Source organism: Asterias rubens, chromosome 6 (assembly GCF_902459465.1).
Source record: "Asterias rubens chromosome 6, eAstRub1.3, whole genome shotgun sequence".
NCBI classification, from domain to species: Eukaryota; Metazoa; Echinodermata; class Asteroidea; order Forcipulatida; family Asteriidae; genus Asterias; species Asterias rubens.
This window is the reverse complement of record NC_047067.1, coordinates 5889967-5917768: the sequence shown is the minus strand read 5'-3', so window position 1 is coordinate 5917768 and position 27802 is coordinate 5889967. Positions and strand designations below refer to the sequence as shown.

Genomic DNA, 27802 nt, shown 5'->3' with positions numbered 1-27802 from the left:
AGACAGTACCAGTTAATTTTCTATGGTCATCCCATCAACAAAGAATTTACTTATTTGGTGAAATGACTTTAGTTGTTAAGCTTTTTGCTTCCACCTACACATAAGTACCTCGTGTCCCACAAAGTTTCCCTTAAGACATCACTAAAACAAATTCCATGTCCATGATGTGAATCCGTGGTATACTGTGGTGTAAAATCAGGGGCCAATTTTGCAAAGTGGGTTAAGTAGTTATGTTTCAGTAACAGTATCTGTTGAATGCTGATAACATCACTCAAAGAAAAGTGGTATGGGAATTTAATGGCGGTTCTAGTTGTAAAAACAGATATTAGTGACGCAACAATGCAATTACATGTATCTGTAAATGCCCCTTTTGCGGTCAATTCTATTTTAACTGTTGCATTTTTTCTGTGATTGCTTAATCGTGAACAACTTTGTGATATTGGCCCCAGTGTGTGAGTGTGTCTTTCGTTGATTTCGGATTTGGGCTTATTACAGACCGAGGATGAACATGTGGAAGTCCAAACATTCAGAAAACGAAAGAATGTATTTGCGTGTGTGTGTATAGTGTGGTCGGGTTGGCGTATCTTTTCTTGCTTTCCACCTCTAGGACCCCAGTTAGATTCCAGCTGGGGGGCACTATGTGGATTAGGTTTTCAGTCCCTACCTGACTGCGTGGGTTTTTCCTGGAATATTTCTCTGGGGTTTCCGCCCACCTCTTAAAGGCAGTGGACACTATTGGTAATTACTCAAAATAATTATTATCGTAAAACCTTTGATTACGAGTAATTGGGAGAGGTTGATATTATAAACCATTGTGAGAAACGGCTCCCTCTGAAGTGGAGTAGTTCTCGAGAAAGAAGTAATTTTCCACGAATTTGATTTCGAGACCTGGGAGTAAGAATTTGAGGTCTCGAAATTAAGCATCTGAAAGCACACAACTTCGTGTGACCATGGTGCGACAAGGGACGTGTTTTTTTTTTCTTTCATTAATATCTCGCAACTTCGACGACCGGTTTGTTATTTTATGCATATGTTGAGATACACCAACTGTGAAGACTAGTCTTTGACAATTATCAATAGTGTCCAGTGTCTTTAAACTGAAATTCCTTTCTTGTGAGGACAATAGGTTCACCTTGTTAACGATAGCTATCACTAAGAAAAACAATCGGGTCCAATGTTTTTCGAGACAAAGAGCTTAAAACAAATGAGTATCCAGGATTGGAGGCCATATTACACAGTGTTTGGTGGGTCTGTTGAAACCAAGGACTTTAAACTGAAGAAATCCATGTTTGTGACGGAGCGAGAATGTCCTGGCTTCGCTTTCAGGCATAAATCTATGGGGACTCACTAATGACAACAAAAATACCTTCCACTAAACAATAGAAAAATTTCACAATGTATTGGGTTGATGTGTGTGTGTTGGGACGGGGAAGGGGGTGATGTGAAGGGGGGGGGGTGTAAAACGATTTATAAGAGGAGTTTAAACAACATGCATGTGACTTTCATCAAAACTGTTTTGAATTAAACAAATATTTTTCAAGTGCAATTTGGAAAAAAATCACCAAACTTATGCTTACTTGGCCCAGTGCTAGAATTTATCTTTTTTATTCCCCGAATGGGCGAAAAATAAGCCCATTTATTAGGATTAAAACCTCTCAGGTACCAATATTATGATGATAATTTCATTTATTACCGAAACAGTTAGTAAAAGCTAAGATCCCTAAATGATAAAAAAATGCAGTTGTACTGAAGTAATGGAATGCTACTTTTCATTACTCAAAGTATGATTTGAAATTCTTTGGTAGTACTTCCCCATTTAGAATGTCTTTATTATTAGAGGTTACTATTTTGTGAAAGAGTGTTTTTTTAATTACATCTACAGTTGTAATACATGTATGATATGTTGTGGGTTGTTTTGTTCGTTTTGTTAAAATAGACTTACAAATTGGCTTTGAAAGGTTTATTCCACTCACATTTGAGGAGTACAAAGTTAACCCTATTGTTAAAAGGAGAGCAGTTGAGAGTTGATTTTCTGAAACACTTGCCCCCATTCCACTTTGATCTCAAATTGGTTATAAATAACATCCATCAAAATTTCAAAAATATGCTCATATTTTTTTTTTTTTTTTTTTTTTTGGGGGGGGGCATTAATTCAGCCTGATACTGAAATTGTTTCTTCTCTTTAGGTGTTGTTTTTGTTTGTTGTATGTTGTTTCATATGTTTTGTTTTAACATATATTTGAAGCACATGGATAAATAAAGCAGAAAAAGATGAAAATAATATAGATATCCATGGAAAAGCTTCCCTTTTTATCATGCTTTGCTAAGTTGTTATCATAGTTTTACATGTATTTCACTGTTTTGCCATCATATTTTGGGGCCATGATTTGTAACACTTTTTTCGTAGTGTTAAGTTCTTAGTATCAACTTTTATTTGAAGCTTACAAATAGGGCCTATATCTTTTTTCAATATTGATGTTTTATTTAATTTGAACTGACAAACAAATTTAAGCCAAGTATCGTATAATCTTAAATCAGGGAACATAATAAAAGAGAAGCTCCAAAGTTAAATTCAGTTTTTGTTCCACTCATTTTCCAATAGATAGAGTCATTCAGAAATTGGGGACAAAATAAAAGTCTCTAACCTAACATTAAACACATAACGTTGGGTTAGTTTTTCCCCACTTTCATGATGACTCTATTGGAAAACGAGTGGACCACAAAACTCCATTTGACCCTGGTGCCCCTCTTTGAAATGGGCTTGTTTAAGATGAAAGCTAAATGGTAAGACTTTAATAGCAGGTTGCAAAGTGCAGAGTAAGTGATTTTTTTATATACAATTATGGTGGTGATTTTGATGAAGTGGTATCCATCTTAGTAGCAATAGTTTGTCTTTGCTTACTTAATTGGTGATGTTTGCAATTTCAAGAATTACAAAACAAAAACAAAAATTAATTTTGAAAGATTTTTAAGACTTCATTTCAATTAATTATTGATTTTGAATTGCATTTATGTTGATTTTTTTTTCAGAAGATGCTTAACCCATTTTTAAATTAAAAAAATGGTTTCAAATTGATTTTGTCTCGACAGATGTGTTGTTTTTAACTGTGTTTCTTAGGACTAAAAAAAACGGTTTTTGTAGTTAAACAGCGGACAAAATAGAATCAGGTAAAGTTTTTTTTTGGACTGGGAGTGGAATGTGTAAACATTGCCTAAATTTAATGTCTGTCCACAAATCACAGTCAATTTACAGTGATTTTTACACATTTTTCGCTACAAAGTAATACAATTATCCTTAGCAAATTATGGGGGTCATTATTGGGAAAGGTGGGCATGTTTCCATATGTCGGGCATGCAGCTTTTCAATTGCAATGGTTTTTGTTTTCTCTGAAAAATGGAAAGCACAGTACAAAGTCTTTCCCCTTTTTTTTTTTTTGGGGGGGGGGGGGGGGGGGGGCTTCCAATGCGAAGGCCTGCATGCGGTGTCAGTGGAAAATGTGGTATCTTGATTTTGCAAAAAAAAAGTATCTGGCACGAAAATGTTCCATGGGTTTGTGTACATCCAGGGTGTTTGAAAGGCAATGGACACTTGGTAATTACTCAAAGTTATTATCATAAAACCTTTCTTGATTACGAGTAATAGGGAGAGGTTGATAGTATAAAACATTGTGAGAAACTGCTCCCTCTGAAGTGATGTAGTTTTCGAGAAAGAAGTAATTTTCCACGAATTTGATTTTGAGACCTCAGATTTAGAATTTGAGGTCTCGAAATCAAGTATCTGAAAGCAAACAACTTCGTGTGACCCTGGTGCGACAAGGGTGTTTTTTCTTTCATTAATATCTCACAAACTCAACGACCGATTGAGCTCAAATTTTCACAGGTTTGTTATTTTATGCATATGTTGAGATACACCAACTGTGAAGATTAGTCTTTGACAACTACCAATAATGTCCAGTGTCTATAACCGAATTATGACATTTTCAAATTCGCACGTCGGTCATGGATTTGCATTTTTTAGGGGATACAGTTTTGCAGTGACACAATGATAATGTCAACAGTATGAAACTCTTTTTACCAGACTTGACTTTTTGGGGAAAACATGGGCATACCCCCTCCTCCCTTCACACTGGTACACTGGCCAATTACCAGTTGAAACACTGGAGGTCCAGTCGGAATTCATTCTAAGTGGTCTATTTGGACTATTGAAAAAGGTGATGGACTAGTGAAATGACAAGCTTATTGGTCCTGCTGGCCAGTCACTAAAAACATTTACTGAAACTTGGGTTATCCTAACTATTTCAGAAAATGTCAGTATATAATTTTTCATATGACTGACCATACCTAAGTTATTGATAAAACCAACGGTTTGACATGAATGTTTAAATAACTGCTTCAGGTGGTCTCTAGCATGGCGTAGGTTGTGGGTTCAAATCCTACCCAAGTAATATGTCTGTGAATTTTTTTTGCACAGAAATCAGGATAAGTACTGATTATACTGTACTTAGAAACATCGGTGTAAGGAAAAACCAAATATTAAGACTTATAATTCTAAACCTGGGTTGTGTTAGAATGCTGTTGTCCTAATGTTTCTGTAATGGCTTTTTTTATGGTTGGTCTACTGCGGGGACAGATTTCACAAAGAGCTAGGATTGCACTTAGTACTAATCTTAATTGCCATGCAAAATGAAATGTCACAATAAAAAGACAACTTGTCTTAAAGGGTTTCAATACCTTTTGTAGATTGTTTCAGCTTCATATAAGTCATTAATGTTTTGAAAATAAAAGTGATAATCACAGAGCAATGTTTCGGGAGAGTAGCACGAATCCGTTGTACATGCTAAACTAATTTTCGTCTCACTGAGATACAAATTATCTTCCTAATGTTTTTTTGGCTAATTTCTTGAAAACTACAGTAATTTTTTTTTAAGGGAAGCTCTCTACCGCCATTATCTTTAAACATGTTAAACGGTGAAAGTTGAATTTAAATCTGTGAACTTTTGTGTTTTGTGTTGTCCAATAAGTACACAAACCCTCTAAAGGAACACGTTGCCTTGGACCGGTTGAGTTGGTCTTAGAAAAGCGTTTGTAACCATTTGTTATAAAATGCATATGATTAGAAAGATATTTTAAAGTAGAATATAATGATCCACACAAGTAACACTCGAAATGGCATGGTTTTCCTTGTACTTCTTCGATTAACACAATCGGTCATTTATGGGAGTCAAATTTTTATTTAAATGGTGCAAGTTCAATTTAAATCTGTGAACTTTTGTGTTTTGTGTTGTCCAAAAAGTACCCAAACCCTCTAAAGGAACACTTTGCCTTGGATCGATCGAGTTGGTCTTAGAAAAGCGTTTGTTATAAAATGCATATGATTAGAAAGATATTTTAAAGTAGAATATAGCAGATTTTTTACTCTCATAAATGGCCGACCATGTTAGTTCGCAAAGTGCAAAGTAAAAGGGAAACCATATGCATTTTATAACAAACAGTTACAAACGCTTTTTAAAGACCAACTCGACCGATCCAAGGCAGCGTGTTCCTTTAAGATGATGAATCTTAGTAATCTGTGAAGTCGAGACCAAGACAAAGTGTGATGTCATAATACAAATCACCATTGTAGTACCTGACAACTCATTTTAAGATTAATCTTTGTGCTTTGTGAAATTACCCCTGAACATACAACTGAAATATGTATATAGGTTTTAACTGAGAAAGCACTGCCCTCGCTACAAAAAGGAAACCATATACTGTTTGTATGAGCGTTCATGAGTTGCAATGTCTCATCTTTGCAATTATTATGGGTGAGCACACCAACTTTCCATGGAGGTTAAAATTTCTTTGATGTTTTTACCGGTTAAAATTTACTTGATTTTCATGTGCACTACAGACAAGTAATGCTGACCTGTTCTTTCTAAGGGAAGGTAAACTAGTGTTTTCAGAGACCTGGGGTCGATTTCACATTAAGCCAAGGTTGATCTTAAATGCAAATCAATCGTAGTTGTTTGGGTAAGTTTGATGTTACAATGCAAATCACTATGGTAATACTGACAATTTGTCTAGACAATGGATTTTATTGCTTTGTGAAATCGACCCCTGGTTCCAAGTTCATCAAGCTGTGAAGCAGAAATAATTCAAAATTTGTCTGCGAATCAAAACATGAATGGGGCACCAGTTGCAAGAATGTCAAATTTATGTAATTTGGGCTTGTAACCAGTTTCTTTTAACTGAGATTGTTGGGTCCCTTTTTTATTCTTACAGGCTCTGGAAACTGAGCCCTGATAAATCAACCAGTAATAGTATTGCTTAGAAATGTTCTGCTTAGCAAATATAAGCAGAATACCAGCCAAAAATGATATTTGTGAACTGGTGTTGTGGCGGGTAACCTTATTCAAGTAAGCAAGATTGTTTTTGGTGTGCTTTGTTCCTGTTCTGATTTTAAAGCAGCTCTATGAAACTGGGCTTAATTTCTTGGAGCTGCTTAAGCATACAAAGCAGCTCAGAACATCAAAAGTTAGGCATACAAAAATAAGAATACCAGCAAAAACATCATGTTATTATGAACTGTCTATGACTGGTAGTCGGCTTATTATTTTTTTTTGAAAGCAGTTCAGCCCATATATCTGCCTAACTATGGGATTTCCCCTTTATATTATAGAACACACAAACATTAAAGCACCTTACTACGGGAAAACCCATAGACTAACAAGAAATAAGTGTCTTTTTTAATAATCTTATCTTTTTGCGATATGAGTGAGGGAACATAGCAAAACATATCACATAAATGAGAACCTAACCTAGGACTAGTCTTAGGAGATATTAGAAACTTAAGGCTAGTCCTAAGTTATGAAGAGTAACTCGTCCTCACTCGAGATAAGACTATAGTCTGAACACTTTGTGAAATCCACAACAGTGCCTTTAAAAAAAACATGTGATGCTATAAAAGATTGTTTGAGCCAGTACTTCTTTTCTACAGGAACATGTCGCCAACCCCATCATCAGATACTCTCTACATCCGTTGATCCAGGGGGTGTGTCCATGACCCAAGTTCATTGATCATTTCAGAAACTAGATTAGCTATCAAAACAACGAAATTAAGATTGCAAAAATAAGGTTTCTAACTGAAATACATTTTTCATAGCATGTGCGAATGTTATCCTGCTCATGTTTGCTCAGCAGAAAATTGTTTAGCAAAACATTGGGCTTTGTTCGTCCAAACAATTCCCTGCTAATGACAGTTTGTTCAATTTTTGTATATATTTTTTTAGGGAGTGGGGATGGGATTGATGGGGTTCAGGGGAGGGGGTTACTATCTTTTTCCCTTTGATAAGTTTGAAACTTGAGCCTTTATAAACAACCTTAATCTTAAAGGCAGTGGACACTATTGGTAATTGTCAAAGACTAGCCTTCACAGTTGGTGTATCTCAACATATGCATAAAATAACAAACCTGTGAAAATTTGAGCTCAATCGGTCATCAAAGTTGCGAGATAATAATGAAAGAAGAAAACACCCTTGTCACACGAAGTTGTGTGCGTTTAGATGGTTGATTTCGCGACCTCAAGTTCTAAACTTGAGGTCTCGAAATCAAATTCATGGAAAATTACTTCTTTCTCCAAAACTGGCACTTCAGAGGGAGCTGTTTCTCACAATGTTTTATACCACCAACCTCTCCCCATTACTTGTCACCAAGAAAGGTTTTATGCTAATAATTGATTTGAGTAATTACCAATAGTGTCCACGGCCTTTAATAGAGACTTTGCAGATAGTGGTAAAAGTCATACCTCATTGCACATAGATTCTTGCTATTTTGATTGATGGAACATGCTTTACATGTTGTCCATTTCTTGCCATAATGTAGTGTTTTGACCTTTTGAACGAAAAAATACTTCACCACTACTTGCTTGTGGCATAACCAAAATCATCGTGACCCTTCAGTTCTTTTTTCCTTTTTTTAAATCTGGTACCCCTCTCTGGTAAAACTCCTGGAAATGTGCCTGCAAACCCATTGTGGCCTTCAGAAGGTTGAATAAGGAATATTTTTGCAGTGGGAAATATTATGTACTACTGTGTTTAATAAAACAATTGTTGAAATGGTTACAGTGTTTTGTTGTTTATTTGTCTAACCGGAGTTGTGTCATGAATTACGTCTTTCTTTCAGATAAAAAGCAAGAACTATGAAAAAGTTGAGAAGGTGAGTGAACACAAATCAATATTTTTATGAGTTATGACATTAATTTGATGATTACAAATTTAACGCTAGAAATTTTTTTTTTTAAGGGGGTGCAGAACAGTAAGATTTAAACTAGACATTCACAGATTTGCGTACAACTTGCATTGTTGAAAGATGGTCATGGTGGAAAACTTCCGTTGAACTAATTCTGCTTCAAATGATAGTGTTTTTAGAAATGAGTAAAACAATTAGTTTTTATCTCGCAAGAGCAAAACCTGATGTTTGGAAATGATGAAAACATTGAAGTTTCCCATAGTGCAGATACTGGTTTTTGACAGTTACCAATGTTGTCCACTGGCTTTAATTAAACCAAAGGTGGTTGGCGTAATTTACTTTCCAATTGGATTTAACTTGACGAAGAAAAAAAAATTACATGAAAATAAGCATGCCAAATACTAGTCTTGATTTGTGAAAAGGCACCAAGGAAAGATTAGGGGTATATTCAAGGGACAATTCCAAAAATAAGAAAATCTACTTTGCTGTAGAAGAGAAGTCTCCTGAATTTCAAAAAAAAATCTACTCCTTGGTAGTAGAATATAAAGCAAGACAAGTTCTCAAAAGAACATAATCTAACCAGCAACTCTAGATATTATTTTGCCCTCACACTGGTTCCATAACATATTTTCCCACTGCACAAAAGAGTAATTTAAATTTTGCTTTTTTTTGTTTTCTTCCAAATTTCATTCTCCCATTACAAAGTTGTTCCAGCGATGCTTGATGAAGGTTCTTAACATTGATCTCTGGAAGTGCTACCTCTCCTACGTGAAGGAGACGAAAGGGGGTCTTTCTTCGTATCGAGAAAAGATGGCCCAGGCGTACGACTTTGCTTTGGACAAGATGGGCATGGACATCTTCTCTTATCAGATCTGGTCGGACTATGTCACATACCTTAAGGGAGCGTAAGTCTTTTGGATTATGCATTTAACTTTTTCTTTTGCATCAGCAACTTCATGATTTTCTAGGTCACATCCCTTACCCTCAGTCTCCTGTAGGTTCCCTACTCTTTCCTTCCCTTAGCCTGAACGTCTGACGTCATTCTTCGAGGCTCGTGAATAACGCCAGAGACCGGGCTCAAAAAATTGCAAAACCGGCGTGTAGTTTGACCTCTGACCTCTGTCGTTTGAGAGCAGTGACTATTTGGGCATCTATGCCACTGCACGTGCATTGTATCCAATGGGAATCACTGGATCTAGCGGCAGCGACCTGTCTTTATCCTTGGGGATAAAGATAAAGACGGGGGCCCAGTCTATCCTTCCCTCTGCTTGTTACCAACTTATTCAGTGCAGTGAGCACGCCCTCCCTACCCACTCCCAAGTGGGTTTCAGTTTGGCTTTTAGTCCCAGCTCAAACCTTCACACTTACACCGAACTGAGCCCAGCTTTTATGCAGTTAATGTTCCTGCCTTTGCGCACCATCGCGCCAAGCCCAACCTACCAGTTAATCTCAAAGGTAGTGCTTAAACAGCATCTAGCCAAATATTCTCTTCAAAACTTGTTATTTGTTATTTTCATATTGCACAACATTGACCCTTTCAGTAACAAAAGACTTGACCCAGTGTTTAAAGGCAGTGGACACTATTGGTAATTACTCAAAATAATTATTAGCATAAAACCTTTCTTGGTGACGAGTTATGGGGAGAGGTTGATGGTATAAAACATTGTGAGAAACGGCTCCCTCTGAAGTGCCATAGTTTTCGAGATAGAAGTAAGTTTCCACGAATTTGATTTCGAGACCTCAGATTTAGAACTTGAGGTCTCGAAATCAACCATCTAAACGCACACAACGGGGGTGTTTTTTTCTTTCACTAAATATCTCGCTAGTTCGATGACCGATTGAGCTCAAATTTTCACAGGTTTGTTATTTTATGCATATGTTGAGAAACACCAACTGTGAAGGTTAGTCTTTGACAATTACCAATAGTGTCCACTGCCTTTAAATTTTAATGATAGATCAGCGAAAGCAGTAAATTTTCTTTTGTCTTGAAGTATAGTCAAATCATTGCCAGACAAAAGAAATGTCAGTTGTTCCGGTTGTAAATTGTACTATGCAAAAGTTGTGAATTCTGTTTTTGTTTCCTGTGTTATAGTGAGGCTAAGGGGTCATACGCAGAGAATCAGAGGATTACAGCAGTGCGTAGAGTATACCAACGAGGTGTCGTTAACCCCATGGTCAACATTGAAATCTTCTGGAAAGATTACTGTACTTATGAAAATGTACGTATAGATCTCTTGCAGAAGTCCCTTGTGGAGTTTTTGTGTAATATTGTGGTGGTTGATTACTTGTTTTATGCCGAGAAAGAATATGGTTTCATATGATGGTAACAATTGTGAGATAATGCTAAAAGGGCAAAAGGGTGTCTTGGCTGGGTGGTTCAGAGCACCGGATTCAAGTTCTGGTGGTTTCAAGTTCTCTTGCTTGTGAAATTAGGCGGAGACTTTGAAAAAATACTTGTAGAAAGTTACAAGAATTTGTGTCCGCCAACATTTTCAATTTCCTTTTCCAACCTTTCTGATCAAATTGCACCATAAACTTCCAATTTGTGATTTTTGTTATCAGAACTTTCTTAATTGTCATTGATTATTTTGTTTTCAGGGAATAAATCCAATTATTGCAAAGAAAATGATTGACGACAGGAGTCGTAGCTACATGAATGCCAGACGAGTCGCAAAGGTAAAAAGTTATGTCTTTATTTAACTGCAAATGATTTTTTTCCTGATTTTGCGGATTGAATGTAAAAATGTCTTTCGCATAGCATTTTGAATTTTACATTTATTCACACTTTATAATCATTATACAGAAAACTATTGTTTTGGAGAAAAGGGTTACCAGCCAAAGTAATATATAGTTCATACAGCATTAACAGTGACTGGTGCTCTGACAATTTGTGATTTACAATTACAAAGCTGTTAAGCAGAAAATGGTGCTTAGCAATTAGTATTTCCACAAAGCAAAAAATAGGGGAACCATGCAGTCGCAAACAATCGACTTAATATACATTGCATAATACTTTTGCTGGTAAAATAAGCAATATTTTTGTGCTGAATGTTTTAAAAAAACATTTTAAACATTTTACATTTTTAATATACATGTAGTTATATTTGCATGAGGGATATAAAAATCCACGGGCAACATCTGAATTATTTGCCTGTGGATTTTGTTCTCTCAGAGGTCTCGTTGGGGAAAGTTCTGAGTATACAGTGCTAACACACATCTGTGTATATGGATTTTAAACACAAATATTAAATGTTTGGTGTTATTGGGCCCTGATTTTAAAAAGGAAATTTCCTTTAACAAAACACTCTCTTTCTCTTTCCATCAAGGAATACGAATCTGTCACTAAAGGTTTGAATCGTAACACTCCAGCTGTTCCACCCACTGGAGCGCTGGAGGAAACCAAGCAAGTAGAACTATGGAAGAAGTACATTAACTGGGAGAAGACAAATCCAACTAGAACAGAAGACCAGACGCTCATGACAAAGAGAGGTATATTGAAGTGTTGACTGCTCTATATTCTTACACCCTTATTGCTGTGATATGGGACTACTTTATCCTGCCCATGTATATCGTACACCACTGTGTTATCTTACCTTCTATTAAGTGGTATGAAAGAATAAAGACCGTTGGTCAGGAGCTAGGAAATCAACCATCGCAATCGCCTTAATTACTTCATAGACACATATCACTTCACTTATGTTCTGACAACTCTATGTTCCAACAACCCTATATTCCTAACAATCCCCACGTAATTTACATGTTGGGGTTAGGGATAGAGTTAAAGTTAGAAATTAGGAAATACACTAGGGCCCAATTTCATGGCTTTGCGTACCGCCGAATTCTGCTCTTACGATCACGATTCCCCGCTTACGTGCAAGTGCCGAATTTCTGCGCTAGCCTTGAAAGCAGAGAATGCCTAGTAATGTGGAGTACGCACGCGCAGAAGCCCAAAATCACTGCTAACCCGTGAAATACGCTTGCCGTAAGCGGAGAATTCCCTGCTTCCGTAAGAGCCGATTCCGTGCTTACGGTTAGCAGAGCCATGACATTGGGCCTAGGTGTTGGAACATATAGGTGTCAGGACATAATAAGGGTGTTGGAACATATAGGTGTCAGGACATAATAGGGGTGTTGGAACATAGGGGTTTGGAACATAGGTATGAAACCATTCAAGTATTTGAAACAATCTACTTGCGTTTGAACTCCAACTTTTTCTGAATTATTCTCTCATTTGTGTGTTTTTCTTTTAAAATGCAAAGCTGACATGAAAAAAATAACTTGATCAAAATATATAAACAAGAAAATAATATTAATATCATCTTGTGTTCATTTTTTGCAGTTATGTTCGCATATGAGCAATGCCTGTTGTGTCTCGGTCACCATCCTGATGTATGGTATGAGGCTGCCCTCTATCTGGAGAACTCCAGCAAGTCGTTTGCCGAAAAAGGAGTAAGTGACTGGTGTAGTGTATTTGTTATCAAGGTGCTTCATAGAGTGCAGGCCCTCCATATAATATGTAATCAGGTCAAAGGTCACATGCTCACATAACTTGTGTGCGGCCAGTATAAACCACTATGTCTTTCCTTCCAATACCTAAGCGTCCCGGACGTCTATTATTGTTACTTGTTGGGCAATCGTTCATTTTCCTCAAAAATTAGCATTTTCTTATGCTGTAGATTATTTAAAGGAATTGTATACGTTTAGTTAATTAGAACCCAGTGTTTGTTTCAATGGTTACTACATACCATTAAAGTAACCTGCTGTCGATTTCACCAAACTCTTCCCAACTTAGGAGTAATCTTAGGACTTATAGATGAGTTAAGTTCTGTATCCAAAGTTCTGCATTGATCACCCGTCCTAACTCGAGATAGGATTAATCCTAGCGTTTCGTGAAATCAGCTGCAGTGAACATTTTTAAAGTATCAAATGGCATACCTGTAAAAAGTGCTGATTTGTATTAGAACATAACTCTTTTGCTGCCATTTTCTCAATGTTCCATTGTTATTAATCTGAACTTTGTATGACCTGATTCCAGGATATGAACAATGCTAAAGTATTCAGCGACGAAGCAGCAGCTATTTATGAGAGAGCTATTCAAACACTCATGAAGAAGAGCATGCTCATCTACTTCGCCTACGCAGACTTTGAAGAGGTGGGTAGCCTGTTTCCTGGGCCCAATTTCACAGCTCTGCTTACCGCCATATTCTGCTTACTGTGCAATTTTGGTGCGATTTTTGCGCTAGCTATGTAAATGAAGAATGCCTAGTAACGTGGAGTATGCATGTGCACAAGCAAAAATTCCCTGCTAACCTGTGAAATAGGCTTGAGGAATTCCCACTATAAATCAAGAGTTGTTAAAATACAGGCTGGAAAAGTCTTAAGATCTGCCCCTTTCAAATGTTTTACTTTTGCAAGGGTTAAAATATCATGCCTGAATATGGACTGACTATAAATTTACTAACATACTCATTGGTGTTACTAATGTTTTTTTCTTCCAAACTCTTTTTAAGGGGCGGATGAAATATGAGAAAGTGCACAATATCTACAAGCGTTTTGTTGCTATTGATGACATTGACCCCACATTGGTAAGTTTATGAGGTCACCTTTAAAAGGTCAGAGGTCACTGTGGTCCAATGGTTAAACTACAGGACTTGCAACCACAAGGTTGTGGGTTCCAAACCTAACGAGCTACACGCTGATTTCACAACGACTTGAATAAGAATGGTTGTGTAGTTAATGAATACAAATTTCTTGATTCGTGTAACTCATAATCATAGATGTGATCAACCAATGTTTGTATGAGAGAGATTGGCTGTTGCCAGCTTGGCGTTTATATCCCCTTGTGGGAGTTTGCCAAGTTCCCTTGATGGGAAAACCAATTGTCCCTTTCTTTATAGCGGCCATCTTGTTGTTTTTCTATTCAAATCAATGTAACCAAACTGAGTCTGAATCCTTGAATTGTCTAGCTTTCGTTTGGTAAAATTCAGTTGTGTCTCACCATCAGCTGATATCATGCTGTAAGAAAAGTTTGAGATTTATACCATCGTTTTGTCTCAGATCGTCCATAGTTCAATGTAGCTACTATTACAAGGTTTCACCACAGACCCCAGTTTCAAGAATGTTTTTCCACCAAAGTTTCAAAAACTCACTTAAAAAATTACTGCCTTTCGCAAAGTTTTGAAAATAGTAGCTTGGCCCGTTTTGGAATCTCTTTTTTTTATATTTCTTTCTGGTCTCCTTGATGCACTAGGTCTTTATCCAGTACATGAAGTTCACAAGGCGCGCAGAAGGCATAAAGGCAGCGAGGGGGATCTTTAAGAAGGCCAGAGAAGACACACGAACACGCTACCATGTCTTCATCACAGCAGCTCTCATGGAATACTACTGTAGCAAGGTATAGAACCATAATCACTTCGTAAAGAAATGGGAAGGTAGTGCAGTCTGCTCTACTGACCATGCTCCTAGTGGATGATGCCCTTGCCTTCATGCTTGCAGACTGTGAAGGGGTAACCTTGATGAATCTATTAAACTTATAAAAGAAAACCCTGGGTTCACATGGTGTCCAACCTTGAGTTACTCCTCCTTGTATAATTAGCAGACTTGATGTGTGTCCTATTTTAATCTGATTCCCAATTGTTGGGCCTCAGAAAATCAGAGTGAGATTATTAAAAAGTCTGGAAAGCCTGTACCATACCATGGGTATGTCCTTGCACTCAAGACATTCGTACTGTTTTATCATGGGTCAAATATTATACCTTGATTTTGCAGTCCTCCCTAAATGTCATTGCATAATTAAATGCACCACACTGGAAACCTTTGATATATTGTCAAAGACCAGTATTCTCACTTGATGTATCCCAACATATGCATAAGTTAACAAATCTGTAAAAATTAGGACTCAATTGATCATAGAGGTTGCAATAGAATAATGAACGGAAAAGCACACTTGTTGCACAAAATTGTGTGCTTTCAGATTCCTAAAAAAGTCTTGAAGTGTTTTAGTGTTTGAATGAGAAATTACCTCTTTCTCAAAAACTATGTTACTTCAGAGGGAGCCTTTTCTCCCAATGTTTTATACTATAAACACATCTCCATTGCTCGTTACCGAGTAAATTTTTATATAACAGTTTTTATGCTGCTTGTAATTACCAATAGTGTCCAATGCCTTTAACTGTTAATCAACTGATTTCCATGTTTATTTCAGTCCAATGGAAATCTCAACCCCCTCCCCAACGGTTGCTCAAACTTTGACAAACCACCTGACTTTCCATCCATTTTGTTGTTGTTTTGTTTTCATTTTGAGCAGGACCAACAGGTAGCCTTCAAGATCTTTGAATTGGGTCTGAAGAAATATGGCGACATTCCAGAATATATTCTTGCCTACGTTGATTACTTATCGCATCTCAATGGTCAGTATGTCTTTGAAGTTTGTGTATTTTTTATAGCTCACTATTAATCCTTTTTAAAAATGGTGAGTACATGCACCGTGTTTTGTATGCTTTGTACAGTCTGTCGCGTCCTGCCCTGTCTTTTGTTATGTGCGGGGCTGCATACCTGCGAGTAATAGTGGTTCATGTTACTTTTGCAGCCCCTGACCCACATAGCCGTTTCTTTTGTTTTGTTTTGGCATTTTGGTTCGTCTTCGGTTAGATGTATTAATGTTGTATTGGCCCTTTTAAGATGTTTATAGGTGTGTTTCTTGTGTTTGCTTTCATTTTATTGTGTACATATTAATTATTTTGTGCTGTTTAATATACATGTTTGTTCATTTTGTGCTGTTTTGGTCGAATAATCAATAATAATAACGCATGTTTTTTTTCTCTGTAAATGTTGAATTCATTATAAGCTGCAAAAAAAAACATACTCACTTGAATCTTTCTAGAAACTGCTGAAGACCCACTTGTGTCGTCGCCAGAGATTTTTTTATTTTGGACCGTCTTTAATTTAGATTTGTTGTTATGTGGTGGACACATCCTAGTGCTTATAAACCTCTTGAAAAGACTCCCTATAAAAGCCAGCCATCATTATTAGTATTTGTTTGTGATAATGTTGCTTTTAGGTAATAATTATTATTACTCTTCATAATTTGATTGATTTCAAACAGAGGATAACAACACGAGAGTGCTTTTTGAAAGAGTGTTGACGTCTGGTTCGTTGGCTGTTGAGAAATCAGGGTAAGCTGATTTTTTATTTGTTATTATTTTTTGTTCATTTGTTATTTTTCCCTACCAGTTCTTGACTGTCTATAAACCATTGTTCTTAATTGGTTTACTATTCTCCCTTTTCACTAATATGGAAATAAATGTTGATTAAAATGAATGAAGAGAGTGATTACCAAACTTTTACCTTCCCTATAAATAAATTGATGGGTTTGGTCAAAGGTTACATAATGGCTTTTGGCGTTATATTTATGCAGGGAAATTTGGTTACGGTTTGAAGATTTTGAGGCCAATTGTGGAGATCTTACAAGCATCATCAAGGTGGAGAAAAGGCGCTTAGCTCTCTTCAAAGAGGTAAGCTGCAATTAAAATGTACTTGAATTTGTTTATCCTTTGCAATAAACCCTAGGAGCCATGTTACCCATGGCAATTTAAAGGCAACCAGTTTCAGGCAACCTTAAAGAAGGAAATCCCAATGAAGAGAATCCATTCACATTTCAATGTTCACTTACTTTTCTTAGGAATGATAAGACATTGTCTGAAAAATTACTCAAGTGCTACCGAATTGGTCCTGTAGCGAGCACTGCAGTTGGTTGCCTCTAAAAAATAGGGACTTTTCGTTTTCGACGACGGATGGTTCTGTGACGGTTGTTCAGCTAAACGTTGTCGTTTTCAGCACAACGAAGATTCATCCCAAGTACTGTCATAGAAATTGTACATTTGTACATTCTGTGAATCCATATTTTCAATTTCCATATGTAAACATTCGTTTCTTTATGTTGTTGATTAATAATTTTATTTTGTCTGTAAAAAATCTTTTTAAATGCATTGAATGATAAATGTGGTACTGTTTAAGATTTGTACAAAGCATAATAACACAGGACAGTTCGAAAACTACAATTGTTGACATAACCTTTACTTTGGTGTAATGCGTTGTTGTTCATTATCGTTTGACTATGGTGACTCTCCCTGTCCACATAGTGTCGTGCATATTCCATCATCGCCCAAGGCCTACCACACGACAATTCCTGACTTCCAGAGAATTCCCTCTAAGGGTTGGGGTTTAGCCATAGAAAATTTGCAGTTATGTGCAAGAAGAATTAAAATTGTGTACATTTGTTTTTACCCCATCAGGAGTTCAAAGATCGTGAAACCAGCCTTCTTGTTGACCGTTATCGATACCTTGACCTTTACCCTTGTTCACAAGCAGAACTGAAGTCCATCGGATACAAGGTACTCTAAGCTTTTGCAGTAAAAATGTTTGTTAATTTTTCGACCAACAGTTTGTAATAGCTCAAGCATTGTAGTTTATATTGGATTTGAGGTATCAATTGTGAGGTATCAATACATATTTGGTTTGTGGTAACACCATGTGTGTATCTACTTGCTCGGAATTGAAAAGTCTCCCAAGTTCCGAAAATCTACTCTGCGATGGTAGAATATAAAGCAAGACAAGTTCTCAAAAGAACAAAATCTACCCAGCAAGAAGATACACACATATGGTGTTACTGCAAACCAAATATACATGTTAGTTTAGCCTCAACTTTGAAACTTTGTTAGTAAAGTACATTTAGACTGTAAAGTTTGGAGGTATTACTGCTTGACCAATCTCTCCTATGAGTTGTTGGCTCTGACGAGAACTAATGGTTAGTTTTGATCAGAATGCTTTTGACACTCCGGGGAAAAAAATGCTTTTAAATCTCTTTATACTTTTTTTTTTCTGAACAATGTTATCACAATGTATTGATTGATGTTGACATGAAATAAATGTATCTGAAATTAAATATTTGAAATGACATGAATTACAGTAACAGGGTGGCTCAATATAGTTTTCATATTTCTGTCTTTCTTTGACCCATTTTCTCTCTTGCCTAGGACCTGACCCACAAACACACCGTTCAGCAGGTGCTCTTTAATCCCTCGTCCCAGAAGGATTCGGGGCTATCCTCAGACAAGAAAGAAGAAGACAAATCGGACTCTAAGGTGACAGAGTTTCCCCGACCTGACCTGAGTCAGATGTTACCGTTCACACCACGGTCACAAGCACGTAAGTTACACTTCTTAGCTTCTCCAACTTGTCATTTTACTCTAGTAATTTTTATACTCCTTGTTTTTTGGGATATTGCTTTTAGTTTTCCGTTTACATTCTACATATTTACGCTTAGTTTTATATCGTAGTTTTTATAATGTGAATTTAATGTTTACTTTTTAATATGTTAATTTGTTTGTTCTTAACAATGTAAGTATGCAGGGCCCAAATCGATACCAGTTATTTTTTACTGATTTGGCTCACCCTGGGTAAATAAAGGAAATAAATAATAAATTTCACTAGTCTGTCATCTTTTTCACTAGTCCCTATTTCAAACGAAACACTGAACTAGTTAGGTGGACCTACTTGGAGAGAGTTATTACTGGTCCTCATGTGTTTTCACTGGTATTTGGCCAGCGGACCACTGTTAAAGCCATTGGACACTTACCGAACAGAAAACAAATTAAAAATATGACCGATTGAGCCTAAATTTTCACAGGTTTGTTATTTTATATGGAAGTTGTGATACACGAAGTGTGGGCCTTGGACAATACTGTTTACCGAAAGGGTCCAATGGCTTTAAGGGGCAACTCTGGTTATTTGCTGCCACTGTGTGTTTCGATACAAGCCATTTGTCTCTAATTGGTTAATGTACTCAGGAATTATTTTTAGTTTTTAAAGCCATTATGAAATATCTTTCAACCATTCTGAATGAAACCTTTGTTTTTCACAGCGCCTGGTTCCCATCCTGTTCCGGGCGGTGTGTTCCCGTTGCCAATGGCAGCAGCTCATGTAGTGACTCGGTTACCACCTCCAGGTTGCTTTCAGGTTAGTCATGATCATCAGTTATTGTTGTGGAGGTTTTCTGTATTTTTTACTTCCTCATCATCTAATTTTTAAGATATTTTTCATTCATGTTTTAACCTTTCTTGTATGCCCTTGTATGTGTATTTTGTATGCGTCTTTGTAGTATTTTTATTGCTGTTTGTTTGCTGTTTGTATATATATATATATGGTTACTTTTGATGTTTCATCACTGTATACTAACATACCCCATCATGAAGGCATGAGTGCATGTGTCTCTGCCCTCAATGCTAGTAATCAGTCCCGCCCCTCAGTGAGTCATATTAAGGAACTCATGAGCCACATTCTAATGAAGAATAATTTCACATTTTCTGACAGGCATTTTCTACAGGTACAGGGTACTGCCATGGGTACCAAAATGGCACCCTCATATGCTAACCTATTCATGTCTCAGTTGGAGGACAGACTCCTGTCCTCCGCCCCCAACCGACCACAAGTTTGGTGGAGATTTATTGATGATATTTTCTCCATCTGGTGTGGTGACCAAGACAGCTTGGATGAGTTTATTGACCATATCAACTCATTTCACCCCACCATAAAGTTCACTACCGAACAGTCTCTCACCAGTGTGAACTTTCTAGATGTGACAATAACCAAGTCTCCTAATGGCCTTGTCACAGATGTTTACAGTAAACCCACCGACACCCACCAGTACCTTCTCTCCAATAGCTGTCACCCTGGTCACTGTAAGAAGGCAATTGCTTACAGTCAGGCCTTACGTATCAGGCGTATCTGTTCCACAGATACCCTGTACAAGAGGCGCTCATCAGAACTAAGGAAACACCTTGTATCTAGGGGACATAGCGAACGTAGGGTCCAACTTGCTATCAACAGGGCTCTCAACGTACCTCGTCATACTCTGTTGACTAACACGGGAGCTAAAAAAGCTCCTAACAATAGAGTGGCTTTGGTCACTACCTTCCACCCCAAACTACCCAAACTTCCCTCAATTCTCAATAATAACATGTCTATACTTCACTCCTCCAGCAGGTTACACTCAGCAATCCCTGAGGTTCCCATGGTTGCATTCCGCCGCCCTAAGAACCTTGGTGACATACTAGTCAGGGCCAAACTTCCCCCAGGTACAGTCCAAACACAACCCCCGACAGATATACTGGGCTGTCACAAATGTACCCGTTCCAAATGCAAAACGTGTCTGCACATTAAGCCCTCACTTAAGGTGAAGAGTCATACCACTGGCTCTTCATACAACATCAAGACCGACTCTGAATGCAGCACGTCTAATGTAGTCTATGTCATATCATGTAAGAGATGTGGGCTACAATATGTGGGAGAGACTAAGACAAAACTTAGTCTTTGCTTTGCGAATCATGTCTCTTCCATAAAGACTAAGAAACCGTACCCAGTCTCTATCCACTTCAACAGCCCCAATCATAGTGTCATTGATGTTGAACTTCTGGTGATTGAAGCTTGCAATGGTGATGACACACACCGCAAGAGTAGAGAATCACACTGGATTCACCAACTCAAGACAGTCAAACCCTTTGGACTCAACATAAACACTGGTGTTAAATAACTTCTCATTACCCTCCACTTCACTTCTGCCTAAGAACTTTGTTGTATATATTTTGTACATAAAGTATAAATTAATCTAGTTTAAAGTTGTTTTTATAAATTCATCACTGTAACTATCTGATGTAAGTAACCCCCCCCTTTTTTCCACAGGTCCCTCATACCTATTTTTAAAATCATCTTACCTTTGATCTTGCTATTCTTATTAATTGACCATTGTTAGTTGCATCATGATGCAACTTGCTCTCTAATCCTACCCTTTCATGTCTCCCTGCATTGTTGTCGAACAATACATTTACCACTTTTATGGTCCAGTAACCCATCCTTTCATTCTAAACATCCTTTGTCCTCGCCACTTCACTCCTATTGGTTCATAGCCACCAATATTGTCTCTGAAATAGAAACTTTGATTGGCTGTTATTTTTCCCGCTTCTTTCTGGATCCTTTCCTTAATCCCTTTCCCCCTCTCTTTTTCTATAAATGGATATGTATTTGTTTGTACTTGTTTTATGCCTCTGAAGAAGGTCCGGATTGGATCGAAAGCTAAGGCCATCTACCCTATTCATTATATATATATATTTTTATATATAAATTTATCGTCGTGCTCTTAAGAACCAGCTGTATTTTTTCTTCCTTATCTTCTCATTGTTTAGGTATTTTTTATTTATGTTTTAACCTTTCTTGTATGCTCTTGTATGTGTATTTTGTATACGTATTTGTAATATTTTATATTGCTGTTTGTATATTTATATATTTTCATATTTCAATTTATCGTTGTGCTCTTAAGGACCAACTGTGTTTTTTTTTTCCTCATCTCATTTTAAAGGTATTTTTCATTTATGTTTTAACCTTTCTTGTATGTCCTTGTATGTGTATTTTGTATGCGTCTTTGTAGTATTTTTATTGCTGTTTGTATATTTATATATTTTTATATTTCAATTTATTGTTGTACTCTTAAGGACCAGCTGTATTTTTTACTTCCTTATCATCTCATTTTTAAGGTGTTTTTCATTTATGTTTTAACCTTTCTTGTATGCCCTTGTATATGTATTTTGCATGCATATTGGTAGTTTTGTTTTATTGCTGTTTGTATATTTATATGTTTTTATATTTCAATATATTTTGTTGTGCTCTTTAGGAGAGTCTCTAGACAGGAATTAGGAGAGCCTCTAGACAGGAATTAGTTTCATTCAGGCAACCCTTCAGGCTCCAGCTGTTTCTTTTTCCTTCCTCTGTATTTAAATTGCTTATTGCTGTATTCTTTTATGTCTTAACCTAATTAAATAAATATAAATTAAAAACAAAATTAATCAGTTATTGATCGGGACCCATTTTCATTTCGTTTTTCTGCTTATTTTACAAATAGTTTTGTCATAAAATAGTCTTCATATTTATTATTGCACCATTTTCATTTGATTTTTGTCTTCAGGGTCCATTCGTCAAAGTGGACAGCCTAATGAAGCTCCTTGCAGAATGTACAATTCCTGAGCGTAAGTTTCTTCTCACAATTCACCTATTGTCTCTTGTTTTCAAATATTCTTATATATGCATTTACATTTTGCGTGGTATTTTACTACATGTCGCACGACACAAAGATAATAGTTGGAGAGATTTGCAAAATTGAAGGCACAATTTAAGTGCAGACTATTTTTTCGTTTTCTTGTATGTGTAATGGCTGGTTCTTAAAAAGCTTCCTCACTATGCCACATATTGGCATGGTGTTTATCTTTTCTCTATATGTATTCCTAATTTAACCTCAGACCTAGATACTATAATAATAATAATAATCGAAGTCTTGTTTAGCGCCGGTATCCTGCAATGCAGGCGCTCATGACGCTTGCTCAAAAAATCTGCACCCGAGTCAGCTTAGCTCCAGTTGCACTGCTCGCGATATCTTAAAAAAAGAAAAGAAATTATAGTCATTATGCTTGTCAAAGGCAGTGATTATTTGTGGATGTTGAACAGATGTGTTTTGAGTGCTGATTTGAATGTATCAGTTGTGACAGCTGCCCGGACGTAATGTGGAAGACCATTCCATATCTTTGCTGCTGCGACTAGAAACGAACGCTCTCCCCAAGAGTTGCGTGCCCTGTGTTCTTCAAGGAGAAGTTTGTCTGCAGAGCGTAGATTTTCTCGTGTTGGAACATATGGCTGCACAACCCAGGTCAAAATTCCAGTTGAACCTAGTTAAACTGGGTTTAACTGGAACTAGTTGAAAACCAGTTGATAAACTAGTTAAACACATTTAAAACCAGTTGGTTTAATATGAAAAATGGACAGAAACTAACTGGTTTATAATTTCAACCTAGTTGAACACAGTTAAACCTAGTCCAAACCAGTTGGTTAATAAGGAAAATGGACGAGTTTGGTCACTATCCAGTTGAACCAGTTGACCCAAGTTAACCCCAGTTAACTAGGTTCAACTGCAATTTTGACCTGGGAAGATCACATATAAGACAGGAATTGACCATTCATCGCTTTTGAAGTTGATGAATTCATAAATAAACTTATGTATGATTTGTTGTATCTGAATGCTTATCGTTACCGCTTATTCTAGGCCTAGTGCTTTAATATGTTCCAAAGATGTGAAAGACACTGTCTGACCATTTAATGTCATCCATTTTGGTTTATGAATAAACTATGCCAGCCTGCAAAAAAAGATCATGTATCGAATGCAGACAGTACACAGTCAAACCGTTGACTGTCTGCCCATTCGATATCATCCACTGCCGTTTTGAGTGATGGATAAACTATGACACCATCATATTTGTATATATAGTACTCAGTCAGCCCTTGTATTGTCTGCCCATTCGATATTAGTCAGTTGGGACTTGATTGATAGATAAATCATGGCAGCTTGCAAAATGATATCATGTGGTGAATGTATCTACACCGTACAAAGATAAGGTTTTATTTATAGTACAATAGTTGCCATGCAGGGGGGCACGGTTGGTTTGTGCGTCAAGCGCTCGTCTGTCACAAAGCTGACCCTCACTTTCGATCTCTGGCTGTGCTCAATGGTCATGATAGGTTGATGTGGCTGGCTGCCAAAGGCGCCCTTGCATGCCTACTTTTCAAACTCGTTGTAGCCGCGTCCTTCGCAATTCAGCTCTTGCCTGCTAGTATTAAGGATGATTAGCCTTTCAAATTGTTGTTGTTAATGTTTTGATATTATTATTATTATGTACACAACCGTTAAACTTAAATCATTTGAAATGGTTGGATAACTAGCTGGACAATGTGACCAATTATTAGGAGAGTTAGTAACCACATTATAAGTAGTTAACGGCCCTAGCAGAGTCTTTCTCAAAGGCTTTTCTGAAAGGCTTAATGTTTAACCCAACAAACATGGGATTAATTATTGCTTGAGGCAATTCATGTGTGCTGCCATTTCGCCTGAACTAATTTCAATCTTGATTGTTAACCTTTTCAACCCTTGCAGCCAAAGTACTGGATATCTCAATGAATGGTGAGGTCGATGATGACGAAGAAGGGGGTAGCGGAAAGCGCAAGCGCACAGGCGATAAGAACGAAGATTCAGATGATGACGAAGAAACTCACAGCGCCCCCGCTCATGACATTTATCGCAGCAGACAACAGAAACGGGTTAGGTAGAAATGAATTTCAGAAGTTTGTTTAAACAACCCGTGCCCAATTTCATAAAGCTGTTTAGCAGAAAATATTGCTCAAACAAATGTCTTTGCTAAGCAAACAATGAGTCGGGCACCAGTCACAACAATGTAAACTTAATCTAGTTGCTGGTATTCTGTTTTTGCTCAGCAATATTTTCCTTGGCTTAGCAGGTTTTTGTGCTTACAGACTTTATGAAATTGGGCCTTTGTGCTTGAAAAACTGTTCATCTTCTCCATCAGGGTCCCATTTCATGGCTCTGGGCCCAATTTCAGAAAGCCTGTAAGCAAAATAATTTGCTTAGCATAAAATTTCTTCCTCAATAAAAACAGGATTACCAACCAAATTTCCCTGTGATTTTCAGGATAAGCAAACAACAGCTGAATGCCAGTAACAAGCAATATGCATTAAATTAAAATTTGGTTGGTAATCTTGTTTTTATCAAGGAAGAAATTTCATGTGTAGCAAATTTGTGCCTACAGGCCTTATGAAGTTGGGCCCTGTTCAATGCAGAATACTCTGCTTCGTGAGCCAAGTCAAGCACATCATTCTATGGGATGTAAGAGCAGAGTTCCAGGGTAAGCAGAGCCATGCAATTGGGCCCAGAACTTTCTGGGTTTCGCAGCTGGGAACTGTCCCAAATCAAAGATAGTCCGCCTACCTGATACTGCCCCGTGCCATCTATGCAGGGAAACTTGACACTCAATTATTTGAAATTTTAAACATTGATGTACTTGGCCCTTAGTAACAGGATAGGTGGGTTAAATTATCCATTCCAAAGGCGTGTTTTCACGGCCGTCACTAATAATTGATTTGGTTATTGTGATTAATTAGTAGTTATTGGTTACAACTGCGAAAACGTGCCCCATGGGTTATGATTGAGCCAGGCATTCTGAGAAAGAAATAAAAAAATACACGCTGCAAATGAGGTTATAACTTAAGAAGTAACTATAAATAAATGATAGCAAACTTGCGGGTACAACCATGTATAATTTCTCTTTGAGGGAATGTTGGCTCTGAAAAGAGCCGGTGTGGTCTCTTCTTAGTCTACACACCATGCAAAGCTTCAAACACCATTTATTGAGTGAGGTTATAACTTCTCCTCTGAAAAGGATTTCTGAACGGAAAACCACTAGTGGTCTCCCTTTGCGATTAATTAATTACCGTGTAAATGCACCCCGTGCAAACGGACAGAACTTGAGGAAATGTATGAAACCAGTTATATCATTTCTTCAGTTTGTAAAATTTGAATCACAGAAATTTTCACATTTGCACTGAGTAATAATTTTAATAATTTTCAGCTGCCAAATATTTAAAAAAAAGTTGCATTTTGCGAGGTTAAGAATCTTTAACTTGATGGGGAGGAATAGAAACGTTATCTTTTGTAATTTTTCTTTTAAAATTATTTTTAAATGAGTGTTTCCTGTGTTTTTCAAGCCATTTTCTTTCTACTCGATCTATCTTTTTTTAACGGAGAGGTAAACAAAAAGAGATGAAAAACCCTTTGATATGTGTTTATTCTCTTAAATTAAAAATGGATCAGCAGCTAGACATTCTGTATAAGGAAAAAACTAAATGTTTGTCAATTTGTTTTAATAGAGAGAATTAAAGTGTAAATGTACCGGTTGAGCTGAAAGTTGTCATCTTGAACGTCAATCCTTTATTTGTCTTGTCACCGATATTTTAAACTTATTTAGTGTTCAACTCGGTATGTCATTTGTCTTTTCTGAAAATTTATACTGCATTTTTACTTCTCCATTTTATGATAAAAGAAAGGAAAATCATAAAAGAGGTAGTGTTTTGTTTACCCTTGGAATTGCTGTACCTTATCGTTATTTAATAGATGTTCATTCATTCATTCAAACTGATATTTATTTTCATACTTCATGAAAACAGAGTACAAACAATGTTTTTAAGGAATAACCAATAAACAAAGCTATTTAATGAGGGTGAGAAAAATAAATACATAGAGTATGGAGGCATCATCTGGAAGCCGAGGCTTATGTAGGGATGCCTGGGGACAGACAATAAACGGGGACAAGAACGAACGGACTGTCCCCGTATATGTTAAATTTGCATCGGGGATAAAGAATGTTTGTTTTTACCCAAATACACCGATGTGTGTTTGCACCGTGTACTTGGTACTTCCCCCGAGTTCTGTGAAAAAAGAAACCAACATGAATATCGTCAATACTAATGCTGCACTTCAGGAAGCACAAGTATCAGCAGCTTCGCCAACAAACTGCCATCCGTTTCCACAAAGTTATGTATGATGCTTCACAGTTATGTATCTGAGTGCCAATGTGAAACTCCATCTGGTGGATATCCAGAACAGGGCACAGACCCGAAGCAGGCAGCAAGCATTTTAGTGAAGAGCCCCCCGTTTAAATTCTGTGTTAGGAGAAAAACTTGTTAGAGGTTTAACTATTTTTCAAACTGCTCTTTTAAAAAATGCTTATTATTGCTTTACCTCGCTTGGAGGTCAAAGGGAGGTTGTCCATTGGCACATATACAAATCTGTTCATTTTCATTGTTTCATCATAGGTTTATCTCCTGGCTGACATGCATAATGTATATTGCTTTCAAGGTATGCTGCAGTTCCACATGGCATTGTTAAGATACACAGACTTGTGAATCAAGTTCTGAACAAAATTTAATATGCTTAAACAAGAACAAGAGTCATGTTAGACTTTAGACTGATAAGTGGCACCAGACATCAGGGGACATTTTCCGACCCTTAACTTTGGCTTAATGCCTCGTCATCAACATTAGAGCAGTGTGCTTCAACATCAAACAGAGCCTTGAGCTGGGGCTGAAGCCGAGTTTTGGGGAAAATCTTAAGGTAAATTTCCAAGAGAAATGGATTTACCTGGGCCCAATGTCATGGCTGTACTGAATTCCGCCATTCTCTGCTTACGCGCAAACACAGATTTCTGTGCTAGCTGTGACAGTGAAGAATGCCTAGTAATGTGTAGTACACACTCGCATATACATGTAAGCAAAAATTCTCTGCTAACCTGTGAAATGTGCTTGACATAAGCGCTGAATTCCCTGCTTTCATAAGTGTTGATTCTTTGCTTATTTATGGTAAGCAGAGCTATGTCTATTGCCACCTAGTCATACTGCATCCATCTTGGTCAGATTTCCTTAAACATTACACAACGGCACTGATCTTTTGATTTCTCAATTTCTAAAAGGGGTCTGACTAATTTCCTTTAGAGGCCGAGTTTTGTTACACTGGTTTGAATGGGAGAAAAACAAGACGGCTGTGCCATGGCCTATTGTCTTTGTCTTTAAGGGTATTTTGTTTCCATGTATCTCATTTTGATATGATTGTTGTAATGAATAAAGTGACAAGTTA

At 37.1% G+C, this 27802-nt stretch overlaps 1 protein-coding gene across 1 annotated transcript in view; it reads left to right on the top strand.

Annotated features, from left to right (window-relative positions):
- The window catches only part of LOC117291348 (cleavage stimulation factor subunit 3-like), a 31386-nt gene extending 6627 nt beyond the window's left edge, over positions 1-24759 (top strand). The window contains exons 4-20 of the mRNA XM_033772997.1: positions 8161-8193; positions 8932-9131; positions 10319-10445; positions 10825-10902; positions 11553-11715; positions 12566-12675; positions 13262-13378; positions 13737-13811; positions 14477-14620; positions 15533-15635; positions 16331-16400; positions 16643-16739; positions 17520-17618; positions 18261-18432; positions 19148-19242; positions 22241-22301; positions 24254-24759. Coding sequence (XP_033628888.1) covers positions 8161-8193; positions 8932-9131; positions 10319-10445; positions 10825-10902; positions 11553-11715; positions 12566-12675; positions 13262-13378; positions 13737-13811; positions 14477-14620; positions 15533-15635; positions 16331-16400; positions 16643-16739; positions 17520-17618; positions 18261-18432; positions 19148-19242; positions 22241-22301; positions 24254-24426 — 1917 coding nt within the window. The 3' untranslated portion in view covers positions 24427-24759. The remainder of the gene's footprint in view (positions 1-8160; positions 8194-8931; positions 9132-10318; positions 10446-10824; positions 10903-11552; positions 11716-12565; positions 12676-13261; positions 13379-13736; positions 13812-14476; positions 14621-15532; positions 15636-16330; positions 16401-16642; positions 16740-17519; positions 17619-18260; positions 18433-19147; positions 19243-22240; positions 22302-24253) is intronic.
- Positions 24760-27802: the final 3043 nt, after the last annotated feature.